Genomic DNA, 13367 nt, shown 5'->3' with positions numbered 1-13367 from the left:
AAAGTTCTTAATCTGAATCAGAATCCAAAGGAAGAAGCCGAATAAAGTGGCATTTTGACTGATTACGTCCAGACCAAGATGGTTTTGCTGAATTATGACTTCCAGCGATGGCGTTCAAAGTCACATTTGAAGCTGGTGAAGTTGTGCACATTTGAGACTACTTGAGTGGTCTTTCCCAGGCCCATTTGCGGAAAACATTTATCCAAACACCTGTACTCTTTCTAGTGTTCTCATTTTCGCTTGAACATTTTAGTTTTATTGTGGTTTCTTCGCCATTTTGTTTGCAAGAATTGAAAGAAAAGTTTACATTTTATGAGCGTTGCTAGGCAACTGAACTACCAATCATTTTCTAGTAATTCGGCCCCGAATTACGGAAAAAAGCCCTCCTTCATTAGCCAATCAGCATCGAGTAATTTTGCCCTGTATGTGATAATGTTTGAAACATGAAGTGGTTTGTTTAGGACGCGAAATTTTGGCAACCTTAGAAACTTGACGTCACACACGAATTCATGAGTATTTATAATTCCGGTTGATTTTATTTCAAATATGGCCTCTTAACTAGTTCCAGTACTATTATGTTTTTTTATAATCCCCGGTCGAACCGAATAACGTTTCCTTTTTAATAGAATAAAGCTTATATATAAAAAAATTTCCGTTTCCAGAAAAAAATCCCAATGTTTTCTATCATGATTTTGAGTATTTCAAATCCTGACATGACAAGTACTATTAATTGAGATATCAGTGAATAGAATCCATAAACAAGAACACGTAGTTGATTAACAAATGGTTTCTGTTTCGTTCTTTCTCGTAACTAGTTTTCTAGCAAAGTTTTCCCGCCAGTCAAATGTGTTTTTCCATTATTAGATTATTTGCTGTGCATTCATTTGGCGCCTGAAATCTTTTGTCAATGCTTGTTTTGAAAAACAAAAAATGGTTTAGGATGTGCCGAATACGGGGTAAAATTAGTTGGGAAGATTTTAATCTCTGGAATTTCCGTTGTCGTGCTGTGCGTTTTGAAAACGATAATTTTCCCTGCACGATATTTCTTTCAATAATTAGTCGTGAGTTCGTAGTGTAGAGAAAACCGCATAAGTTAGGCCCGTCAGTTATATCTGTGTTTACCTGCTTCACTATATATCAGTACCATGCTTTCAAAGGATAAGACTGAACTCTGAAGTGCCCTCTATTTCTTGAGAAACAAACTATCCTAGCCTGCTGACTATTTTCTAGTGTTCTTTGGTTTTCTTTTAATGTGTGTTGGCGGGAGTTGGAGTTGGGGGTGGGGATTAGGGATTAGTTATGTCATTTTTCTTTATTTTATTCGTCTATTCCAAACGCACGTACTAGCAATTTGACGCCGCTGGGCACTTGAAAGCATAACTCCTTTTTTTATTCATACACGCGCACTTAAGAGCACTTAAAAACTAATTTACAATTTTTCGCGAATGTCTTTTCCCACCGTGTTTTCGTAAGCATTAATTCCGAGCCATTTTGTTTATTACAGGTGTATTATTTTTGCTATGTTGTTTTTATTAAACATCGTAGTACGCGAGTAATTAAAACTAATAGCCACCGTTTTGTTGTTGAATGTCCTGCCGATTTTTTTTTCATTTCATTGCACTAGTCAGCTTTATTCAGTCGCGTCTATCATATTGCGCTTGTTTGTCTGGGTTCAAAACGAAGTTTGCGGTAGTGTCGAAATGGATTTCTGAAACCACCACTGAGGATTCAAATGATACTGAAAACAGAAAATACAGATGTCTGAGCTATGAAACAAAAGGCAATTACAGTCTAATGATTTTAAGCTTCTTATCAGTAGCGTTTTACGTACCTTTTAGTAGTGTCTTTTGAATCTCAACACACGACTTACTTGACTTAGAAAACAAAGTAGGGCTTATACTTCATTTGATTTGAATAATATTTTGTCCCCTATAGTTTTCTTTGATGGATATCACAGGATCATAATAAAGGAAAACACATAAAGGATTGACCTAAGATACTGGCCTTGGTGTTGTAAGATCATAATATGACAAAAACTAACTATCTTGAACTGACAACCCGTTTCTTTCTTTCTCTCTTTTTTAATTTTATTTGTCCTTGATGAATTAATAACAGTGCGTGCCTGAAGTAATTTGTGAACTGTTTACTGACGCAAGTATGTTACGATCTCCAGGCATTACTTGAAAAAATCCTTTAGTTGATTGATATGTATTTTTTATCATTGGGAGATAAGTAGAGGTAAACAGTTGTATGGTCACAGATTGTTCCAACCTATTGCTTCTACTCAGATTACCATCTCGTTCTTTTATTTTTTTCCATATAATTTATTTTCTATTGATGAGAAATACAAAAGTGTTTTCTAGCGTCGTGAATTCTTTGCTAAAGACATTTTTTAAACCTAAAAGAGCACGTCCGTTTCTTCAGCTTTAAATACATGAAGAAATGAGGTTTCTCGTCGCCCCAATGGGGTTGTGAAGACAGGACTTTATAAGAGGAAAGAAAGGGGGTATACACCCCCTTATCTTCTATATACTTAGTGCCTACATTCTATAGAGTCTGAGTTGCGTCAGATTAGTCCCATAAAGCCTCTACACTTTTCTTTTTGAGGTACAATGGTGCAGCTGCTCCATCCTTTGCTTCTTGCATAACATAGATAGTATTTAGCGAAACTCATTGCATATATATTAGCTTTCCCCTTTTCCTAATGAGGTCATACATCAGTGCCTTCATCGACTGTCGGTAACATAGCGTTCCTGCCATTTGCTAAATAAGTTCTTGTTTTAAAGTTCGAAGGGTAGCCACTTACATGCGAAACAGATTGTCTTTGATCAGTGTTGTGCCATGTACTTGCACTTGAACACTCAGACTCCCGGCGAATTTTCTTCCGGCATCGAGTAAATAGCTTTCTAAATGCTCTTCTGTATGTGCGATTAAGACACGTGTATATAATGGGATTGAGACAACTGTTGAGATATTCTAACCACTTGGTCAAATTGTAGATTTGAAATGGCATGCGGTACCCCCTCCCATTGTATGCGTATAGAAGCACGACCACAAAGAATGGGCACCAACAACACGTAAAGACACCAATAACGACTGCTATCGTTTTGGCTGCTTTGATATCGTTCGCGTAGTTCTTTCCAATGCGACGTGCGTGGTAGCGAGCAATTAGATAAATTCGAGTGTACATGACGAGCATAATCGACAGCGGTAGAAAAAAACTAAAAGTTGCTACGAAGTGAAGATAGCTTGGAAAGGGCCACTCTATCAGTCTGGCACACGCCATGCCCGTAGCGTAGAGCCATACGCAACATATGAGTAAGATAGCACGACGTCTTGTCAGTATCTTGGGGTACGAGAATGGGGATGTGATTGCCAGCTGTCTATCAAAGCTTACCGCAGTGAGATTCATGATCGATGCAGTACCACATAGTATGTCCATACAATCCCAAAAGGCTTTCAGTGTTGGGTTGTAATTCCACGCATTGCTATTGAGCTGCACAACTAACCAAAACGGCATAGCGAACAACGACACAAGAATATCAGCCACACTCAGTGATATGATAAAATAGTTACAAATCGTCCTGAGATCGTGAAAAGTGTAGAAACTCGCACACACTATAGAGTTTCCTCCAAGAGTAAGAATGATAAGGATCCCAGTGAAAATCGCTGCAATGACGTTCGATACAGTAGGGTTGAATGCACCCATACCACCGTGAATGCCCGTCCCGTTAGTAACGTTAAAAAGGGTATTAACCGTAGCTTGGAACGACGTATCTGATACATTGCTCGTCGTGAAGTCAGCCATTGTTTTTACGAATGAAGTACTCGGTGTAGAATTGCTTGAGAAGGTGGCCAGTGTCATTAAAACGGCGGTCGATGTAGAGTTGGTAACATTGGCCAGTGTACTCGCTAATACAGAACTTTCTGTAGAATTTGCCGTCATGTTGAGCAGGGTATTGGTGGGTATATAGGTGCTTTGTGTAGTATTCGCTGTGATGTTGGCCAGGGTATTCATCAATAAAGGTTTCACAGTAGCATTCAACGTATTGCTGGCCAACGTATTAACTACTGCTTGTAAGGCATTCCCAGTGGCATTTGCAGTGATGTTAGCCATGGTGTTCATACTTGCTAATAAAGAGTTCGATGTAATGTTGCTTGTTGCTCGAGAGGAATGATCTTTTGAATTGATTTTCATGGACGCATTCCGTCAGTTGTCGCCCTGTTGAGATTACGATAAACATTAATGCAAGAAATGTTAATCTTTTCCGCCTCACCTCAAAAGGCATCCCGGCCCCAAGTATCTTTTGTGCCACCGTTGGTTTCATTTAGTGAGCAAGTTAAATACTCCTCGAAGTAGACTGACTAGTCATTACTTACCTCGGATCACAAAGGAAGTCGTAGACATAGACGCGCAAAACTACTTATCGCAAATAACTATAGGCTTTGTTTTATTTTTACTTTATGCTCCATTAAGAAGCTGTATGCAGGATGTTTAATCTTTGGCATTACTAATGACCTCATTAGATTACCTCTTGAAAGTCTAAATGTGCTTTACAATTAGAACTTTCACTATATTTTTTATAGTTTGCGAGCGCATGCTCCTCATTCATCCTTCAAAAATATCTTTCATAACACTTAGTTGTCCCTCCAGCTCGTCCTACTGTTTTACACCTATTTCAAAAAACGTCGGTTAATTATCTGAAATCAGAAATCTGAGACCGATTGGAAATGTGAGGGACTGAGTGTATTCTCGTTAAAAATTTAATATACACTTACCCAGATAGTTTGCCCGCGCAGGTCATCGTTCAAAGTTAGTATGATCGAGATTTTAACTTTTTGCGAACTACTTATTAAAACCACAAAACAATTTACAGCTTACAACCCACAATTCCTTTCGTTCTCAGATTTCAGATCTCCGACCGACAATGTTTTTTATAATAGGTGTATACGCCTGACATTGTGAGCAACTGCTATAGGCATCATATATACTGTAGTAGTATTCGTTCAATACATGAGTGAATGTCTAATCGCAATCGAATCAAATTCTTCACACGAACAATTACATAATTTGGACATTTTCAACAAAACACAGAGAATTACGTATTTATCTGTTATCAACTCGACGAAGTGTTCACCGCCACGTTTCTCCTACGCCATAGCCACCGGATGCCGAATCCACTCCGCCATAGAGTTTATGAAGTGTTTTACGTATTTCAATTGGCCAAAAATATCAGCAGTTTTATGTCAAAGAACGCGATTATCAGTGTTTCGTTGTCAAGGGTATTCTGAACTAGTCTGAGATTTTCAGGCGACTAGACACTTTTGTGATTTTACTATATAATATTAATTTTTGAAAATCGAGTTATCACTTTTTCTTTCCTTTTTGTACTAATTTTCCACGACGTTTTAGGTCAAGATTTTAGTCCATCTAAGAACAGCACTTGTATTAATCTCTAATGCAAAGTTAGATCATTAGATATAGATTGTGTTATATTATTCTTACCTTTATAGAAACCAGCATTTGACGGCTCAGCTCTTGGGTTATCTTTTAGTTATCTGTTAAAACAAATAGACATGGTTCAGTTTAGAAATATATGCTACGATGTTGGGCCAAGTAACACGTACCCTAAGTTAATAGATGCGCTAATGCTTCTATTTATTATTTATAACGTGTGAAAATAAATATAACCTTGTTTTCTTTGCATTGATATAATGCCATTTATATTATTGTTCTTGTTTTCGTCTGCCTGGGTCGTAAGAGGCCACTAGAATAGCCAATTTAACAATTTATTGTCATATACTAGTAGGAATGTAATGAATTTGTGCCTCTAGAGCCTTTGTTCTACTTTTAAAATGATTTACGAGTCGCTATCTTTGAATAGTAAGCAATGACAGAGCATTCAAGATAAAGATTTGGCATTGACTATATTATCAGTTCTCTAAAGGGGGTTTCAGTTGTCAAACCACGATAAAGATTTTCTATGATTCATCTTTAATATTTTTTTTCCACATGCCTATTCTCTTTCTGCTGAAAACTATATTTACTATTCTTTTCTTGAGAGTGCTTTCCACTAGCCCTGTGTCTTGAACAATCCACTGCTTTCAGTGTGTTTATCTGCCTTCGTATCTAAAATACCCCATAAAAAGCCAAGACTCGTGGAAAAAATTTCATTCCTACGGTTATGACTAGCCCGTGGAAAACATAAGTTCCTTTGTTTTCTACTTATAAGATCCCTTAGTTCAATAAATCAATAGTTTGCCTTATATTTTTACCTTATTCCCACTCCAGATAGCAATATTATGGTTGAGTTGTTATTCCATATCTCTTGTTTTGATTTCTGTCGTCACCTTTTAGCCCGAGCCGTTTTAAAAAAGCTAAGGTTAATAGGCCTACCATACAGGGCGTTCTTGAATCTATAGGGTTATCCCTTTTCTTTCTTCTATTCTATAACCGTTTTTCCTTCCAATCAAATCTGCTTTGATAATGTGCACTAATATCTTAGTTCTTTAGTGTTTTATCGAAGTCGACATCTCTGTCCCCCTGCATCAGATATGTACTTCCTAACACCTCCTTCTCACTGTCATGTCTGTTGATTATTGTCACTGACCCGTGATGTTAATATTTGCCGAGCTTTTAGCCATGAGTTATCTCTGACTTCTTATCAACCACTCTAACATCTACTCTCTCAGTAGAAACCACACCAAAACAAATACAAAATGATCAGTTCAATTATTCGTGATTCTTGAAGATTCGTTCTCAGAAATCACGCGTTGGAATGCTTTTCTTTTTATATTTGTCGAGTGTCTAAGATTTGACTTTCTGGCTGCTCCATTAGGTACGCATTAGTATGTTAAGACAAGCTTGCCACTTGGCCTATAGATTCCTTTTAGGAAATATATATAAATGAAATTATTTTAACTTGTGCTATCAAATTTTGGTTCTTAATGAAATTGCCTTGTTATTGATTGAATTTACATAGTGACATTTCCGACCCCAACAGAAAGCACACGGCTAAATGTCTTCCTTTAATACCCAACCAACTGTATCTCAACTTAAACTTAACGCTAATGTAAGAGATCTTAAAGGAGTCTTTCCCTTAATCATCATTAATGGTCTCTCACAAGTGGTCCATGTTTTTTTAGCGAAAAAGGTGAAAACGGGTCGACTTACTTGTGTTGGCTTGTCTGGATGAGGAAGCTGTAGGCATATACCTAACACTGTCCACATCTATGCGAAAAACAGTGCGCTTTGGAGCAAAATCTCCATCGGTTTCACCCGGGAGAAAATACTGAATATAACAGGTGTATTGCACTTCTTTTTTATCATAAAGTCTGGTATTGGTTGGCTGGTGTGAATTGGAGATTAATTATGAAAAACCACGGCACTCTGCTTATGTATTTACTGCTTGATCATAGCATGAACAGCTAAAAGCAAAACATGTACATACGGCGTGTTTTCTTTATGCTTGGCTGACTAAATATACATTGATATTAGCCCACGTTGTCTAGCTTTCTTTTAATCTTAAAATATAAATAGGTTCTATGGGCTGACATTTATAAACCCTGTTTTATTGTAAGATTAAATAGCTCTCCGCTTTCCTAAGACGTGCTTGCTTAAAGAGATTGAATTAAAAAGGAAAACTTTAACGCTTGGTACCGATAAACACCCCGAGGCTGAAAATATAGTATTCAATAGGAATTTATTTAATTACGTCAAATTTTTTTCGGCACATAAAAATCTTTCTTTGATTTCTTGAAACAAGTGATTTCGTCAGAAAGCCTAAAGGCTCCGACAATATATATCATTTTACCTATATTGCCCGGAGAAGACTTGTATAATGGTACTTTTATCGACAATCTTGTCAGAAGATTTAGGATGTATAACAACAGATCAATCTTGCTTTTCGGTAAAATGATCTCTCTTAGCCTACTCGCGTGATTCTTAGTTTAAATGCTTTGACAGAATCTTCACTTCAGCTCGTCAGCCTCTCCATTGTTCCACGGGGACCCCAAGCTGCGGAGAATATACTTAGTCTTAGATAAACCTGGAGAAGTAACCGCAAAAGGAGGGGTTTTTCTCAGGTAATAAATACGTGTTAAGTCTTAATAAACACAGTGTTTAAATTTATCAGTTCCAAAACTAGTCGATTTTGTAACCCCGAAAATGAAGTAGTTTTCCCCTTAAGTAACAGTTCTGTAATGTATCTTGAAGGAAACATTTACTACTATTTTCCATTGAGTGACGCATTCTAGCATGTGCTTTTACATAGACCAATTTTTAATATAACTATCTGACTGGTAGAAAAGGATGCGGTTATGTTATTACAAAATATAACAGTTAATTGAAATGAATTGTGGATTTATGCTCGACTTTCAAAACAATGACGACTCGAAAATCAACCCCAGGGATGATATGCTATTGTAAAATAATAATGCTCGCATGATATTTTAACGTGGCTGTGTTTGTTGGCTGATGTCAAAATTGGAACCTAGAGGGACATGGTGATCCTAACATATAGGAATGAGAGAAATGGTTAACGTGTGTTAGATTTTAAGGCTCCCTGCGAATATGACTTATTGCCAAGTATGATTAGTAACAGGTTGTCAAAGGAGAGAAGTGGTTAAAGATAGAAGAAGCCCTGTCAGAAAGAAAGAAAGAATGAAAGAAAGAAAAATGAATGAAGGAAAAAATGAATGAATGAAAGAAAAACGGGAGTATGTTAAAAGCTACTATAAAACACAAATTAAGAATAAAAATTAAGAGGAAGAATGAAAAAAAAAAAAAAAAAAAAAAAAAAAGGAGTAGTAAGACGGGAATATGAAAATAAGATATTTGTAACTATAGTACTTTTAAGGTCCCAAAACTAGGCTACTGCTTACACTATTTTTTAAAAGTTTTTCTTAAAGGTAAACTTCGCCATGCGATCGGTAACACCACCTGACCCACACTGAAAATATTTAGTGGTCGGTAAAACGAGAAGCCGCAGAAAACCTTTTAGTAGAAGACCGTAATTCCCAACTTTTTTTTCTTAAAAAGCGTGTGTCGATTGAAATACTTGAAGTTCTTATTTATAGCTATCCGCTTACTAGCAACACTTGTCTGATATTACTGTTAGTTGTTTGCAATACTTGAAAAGTGCACGTAGCTCATTAACTAAAAGATTCCTGTACACACTTTACGTTTCGAAGAACTGCATTGTTCCAAGCAGAGGAAAAAAGATGAACACGGGTATTTTAAGAAAAGCAGGTCTTAACTCTACAGTAGGTTCTTGTCATGTTTTGTCGTGTTACATGGTATACGTCGATAGAACTTGCCCGAGCCAACAGCGAGCGAGTGAGCATGTTTCTAGTATTGCGTGCCATAGGGGCTAAAATTTCTCTAAAGCCCCGTTTACACTAGCGATTTTTGCTGCGATTTTTGCTGCGATTTTTGTGCGTTTTTGTCCATAATAAATAATGGTAAAGAGATTTCCCTAGACGAATGTCTCTTTTGAAGAAGGAAAATTCCCGAAAATTGCCACAAAAATCGCCGCAAAAATCGCCAGTGTAAACGGGGCTTAACAGAAGTTAGCTTAAAAGTCCTGCGTAATAAGTAAATTACGAGCCTTAGATGAAACGACTGAAGAAGAGTGCCATACAAGCCTTTCACGACTTCAAGTCGCGTAAAAAGTGAGCCAGCTCAACTAGAAACTGTGGACAGCTGTTTCGGCCTGTATTGGGCCTCGTCAGCACAGTGTATCTAGTGAGCTGGCAATCCCACGAAAAAGTAGTACTAGATAGATGTGGCAGTGCGCCGTGTGGGATGGGCTCGGATATCAAATAAGAACATGCGTAATAAGTAAATTACGAGCCTTAGATGAAACGACTGAAGAAGTCTTCAGTCGTTTCATCTAAGGCTCGTAATTTACTTATTACGCATGTTCTTAAAAGTCCTGGTTGCTTGTGGGCATATAGGTGGAAGTAGATAGCCATATTGTACTGCATAATTCAGTGTATTTAAGAGTGAAAAGTTTTCTCTTTGTACACATGTAGGCGTAGCGTATAGCAGTCATGGTAAAAAAATGATAATGTCATAATACCTGTTTCTATAGGATAGAAAATGGTTGATTTTTAAGAGTGAGGTGCTCTTTTCGTGCACACTTAGACGTATTTCAGTCCTATAGAGTGGTAGGTGGTGCATATGGCATGATAGTGTGATAGTTGTTTAGATCTAGAAAATGGTCTGTCAGGTTTATTTGTCAGGTGTGTGGTCACCCCTGTGGTTGGTTCCTTTGCATAACTCTTTAGTCTACTTTAGAATGTTTCGGGAAGAGCTTCGAAAATACACCCGTTTCAAATAACAACACATATCAAATTTACGGCTTGTCCAAAGCTAAAAAAATTCCTTTTAAAAACTACGATTTTAAAAACGCTTTACATCACGTACCTTCTTTGCCCACGATATGGGAAGTTGAAAAAGACGTTTTTTCCCCCGAATATCAAATTTAGTTTGATGAGAGTAAAAAAGAAACCTTTTAAAAGCCTTTTAGAGGCTTATGACTTGAAAACCGTGGAGCACTAGAAGCTCAAAAGGCACTTTGGACTTTTATGGTTTTATATATACCTACATGGTATATTTGACGCTTGCTTTAACTTCTTTGTCACAGTTCACTATTTTTATCTCCAAAAAAATTCGTTAAAAAATCAGTCATTGTTTCTAAAACTAGAGCTATTATAGGTGATTCGCTTTTTATTGAAAGTAAATGACAATCAGAAGTTGACACGTACACAAAAAAACTGTATTGTCAACGTTTTAAATTTTGAATATTATGTGACAAGCTTTCATTTTTAGAGATAATCAATATATACACCAATAAACTTTTATATGCACAAATAAACTTTTGTAAAGTTTTTTTCGATTAATTTTGCATGCATTTCAGTTGTATAAATTTATTAGCTATGTTAGATCCATAGTTAAAAGAACTATTAACTATGGCTACTCCAAGTCGTTATTTTTAGGCGAATATTGCATATCTTTAATATTGCTTTTTTTTTTTTCATGACAATGAAGGTGATTTTATATCTGATATAGATTCGTCTTCATTTGCATAAACTTTAACTTGGATTTTCTCTATCAAACTTGGTTCATTTCGTAAAGAATTCAGTACAATATTTTTATTTTTATTTTAATATCTTTAATATCTTTAATATTGCTGGAAATATTGGTACTTCACTCATCCTGTCAGTGTTATTTGTAAGATAAGTACTATACTTCCGGTTTGACTTTATAGTTCACTATTATTGATAATCTATTAAGTCCTATACTAATGAGTTTTTTTTTGCCGCATTTCATTCTTGCTCCTGTTTTTTAATATAGTTTCTTTTTTGTACGATCTCGTGTATAATGATAGTTCGATTAAGGTACTTGGACTGTTTCAGAGTGGGAAAAAAATTTTCAATTTTTGGTCAATCCCTAACTGCTACTGTAATAGTTAAATACGTTTTTCATGGACTTAAGTCGATACTTCAAAGCAATGCGAAATAAAAAAGCCAAAAACTTCGTATCTATGGAAGCCATTTTGATTGAAATATGAGAGAAATTTATACGACTTGACCTTTCTGGGTACAGAGTGTTGACAAACACGGCTAGCGGTTAGGAGATACCTTAAAGTGCTACTATGACGAAAATCGCTCAAACTTGGATTCAGCTGAAACTTCCTAAGAATACTCTTTAAAGGTCCAATAATCACTGTATGAAGTGTTTTCTCGATATTCAGTACGAAAGTATGATATTTTTACGATTATGTTTTGGAGTCTGTGACGTCATACACTCAACATCAAACATTGCTACATATATTTCTTTGTATATAAATCCTTAATTTATTTTATTCCTATGAAGCCCAAAGGGTGGCTAATGTTCTTATTTCACATTACTTGTGACTATAATTTATATTTTGGGGTGTTTGGGTATTTCTTTCTCCCTTTACTACTGATATTTTGATCATAAACTACAGCTATGATATAAAAGAAAAAACTAGTGTTTATGCGTCCGATTTGACTCGGCTGTGCCACTCTTATCAAATTCATTGACCATCAGTTAGGCTTAGGGTATATTGCAACTGAACACATAACTTTGATCAAAGGCATGTTTTACAAATACAAACTTCTGCACGACGCAAGGAGAGTTCGCCCATATACTTACAGACTGTAGATGCCCCCTTTCCGAATCTATACATTTAAAGTTTGTACCAAAAGACTGTAGTTTGTTAGCGGCCTTATCTTTATCGACTGAATAGAATTTTGTACATATATACATCGCATGTTAATGTCATTTCACCTGAGCATCAGTAGGGCTGGGGGTGATATACTTATATACTTATAATTCGTCAGCATTCCTCAGTCGTATTGGCTGGAGGGCTTAATAATCATTATATCTTATTTCTGAGCGCAAATGAATCGTAAAATAGTCTTCTTCATTAGATGTAATCTAATGTCTTTTTGCGGAATTAATTAGAATTGATGGCTATCATAATCCGCGTTAACTTTAATGTGTTTGTGCGTGAAAAACAGCACTAAAATTGACGAATGCTACACCGGAGTGGGAAAACTGAAGGAAGGAGAGAGAAAGGACTAAAAAAGGGGGAAACATTTAAAAAAAAGAGTGAGAGAGAGAAAGAGAGAGAGAGAGAAAGAGAGAGAGAGAGAGAGAGAGAGAGGCAGAAACAACGGAAAAACTAGAGTAGAGAGAGAAGGGAGAACCAGGAAAGAAGAAAAGGGAGGAGAGACAAGAATGGCTTAAAAAAAATAATAAACAGGAATATTTAAATGCCTGTTACGCTCACACTGAGTCTCTTCTTAATAAAAGTAAACCTTGGTATAAGCACTTCAATATCTTGGCAAATTTAAGTTATTCAGCGGGATTCTTTTTCTTCGATCTTTCCTCTATTAACCAGCCTTGTGCTCAGTTTCTTCCGCAATACCAAAAAAGCGTTATCCCTAAAACTGGAAGTTGTTTGGCTACAAGAAAGGAGCGCAGATGTTATGATGTCATAATAGATACCGGGGAAAAAATGGTTGTTCTTTAGTGCTAAGTACACAGCCATTATCGCAATATATTTGTGTCATTCTTGAAACACACTAGTTATAAATAGGCTTTCAAAAGTGCTATGGCTTTAGGTTATCGAATAACATTAGAGGCTACACAAAACACTTCCTTTCTGATAGATACCATCCAAGTGGTGTCATATGTCTTAATAATCGTTAATGATTCGAAATTTATCTATTTTTGATTGGTTTCCATTTGGATAAACCGCTAAAAGCGATCAATAAGAATTCAGGATCACCCGCGCATCATACTTGAATTGGTCACGTTAAAACTGCTTTTT

At 36.3% G+C, this 13367-nt stretch overlaps 1 protein-coding gene across 11 annotated transcripts in view; it reads right to left on the bottom strand.

Annotated features, from left to right (window-relative positions):
* Window positions 1-1447: 1447 nt before the first annotated feature.
* Window positions 1448-13367, bottom strand: part of LOC116307365 (histamine H2 receptor) — a 61919-nt gene continuing 49999 nt past the window's right edge. For 6 of the 11 annotated variants that reach the window (XM_031717563.2, XM_031717561.2, XM_031717565.2 and 3 more), the window contains 2 exons: window positions 5507-5559; window positions 1448-4222 (listed from right to left, as the gene is read on the bottom strand). In XM_031717563.2, coding sequence (XP_031573423.1) covers window positions 2711-4198 — 1488 coding nt within the window. In that variant the 5' untranslated portion in view covers window positions 4199-4222; window positions 5507-5559 and the 3' untranslated portion in view covers window positions 1448-2710. Of the gene's footprint in view, window positions 4223-5506; window positions 5560-6276; window positions 7122-7174; window positions 7750-7814; window positions 8018-13367 lie in introns of those variants that run through there. The other 5 variants (XM_031717567.2, XM_031717569.2, XM_031717568.2 and 2 more) reach the window with 4 other exon arrangements.

The sequence above is a fragment of the Actinia tenebrosa genome, unplaced genomic scaffold (assembly GCF_029948245.1).
Source record: "Actinia tenebrosa isolate PJP-AT-01 unplaced genomic scaffold, QUT_ActTen_1.0 PGA_scaffold0__85_contigs__length_37466705, whole genome shotgun sequence".
Classification (NCBI taxonomy): domain Eukaryota; kingdom Metazoa; phylum Cnidaria; class Anthozoa; order Actiniaria; family Actiniidae; genus Actinia; species Actinia tenebrosa.
This window is presented reverse-complemented; position numbering and strand designations above follow the sequence as displayed.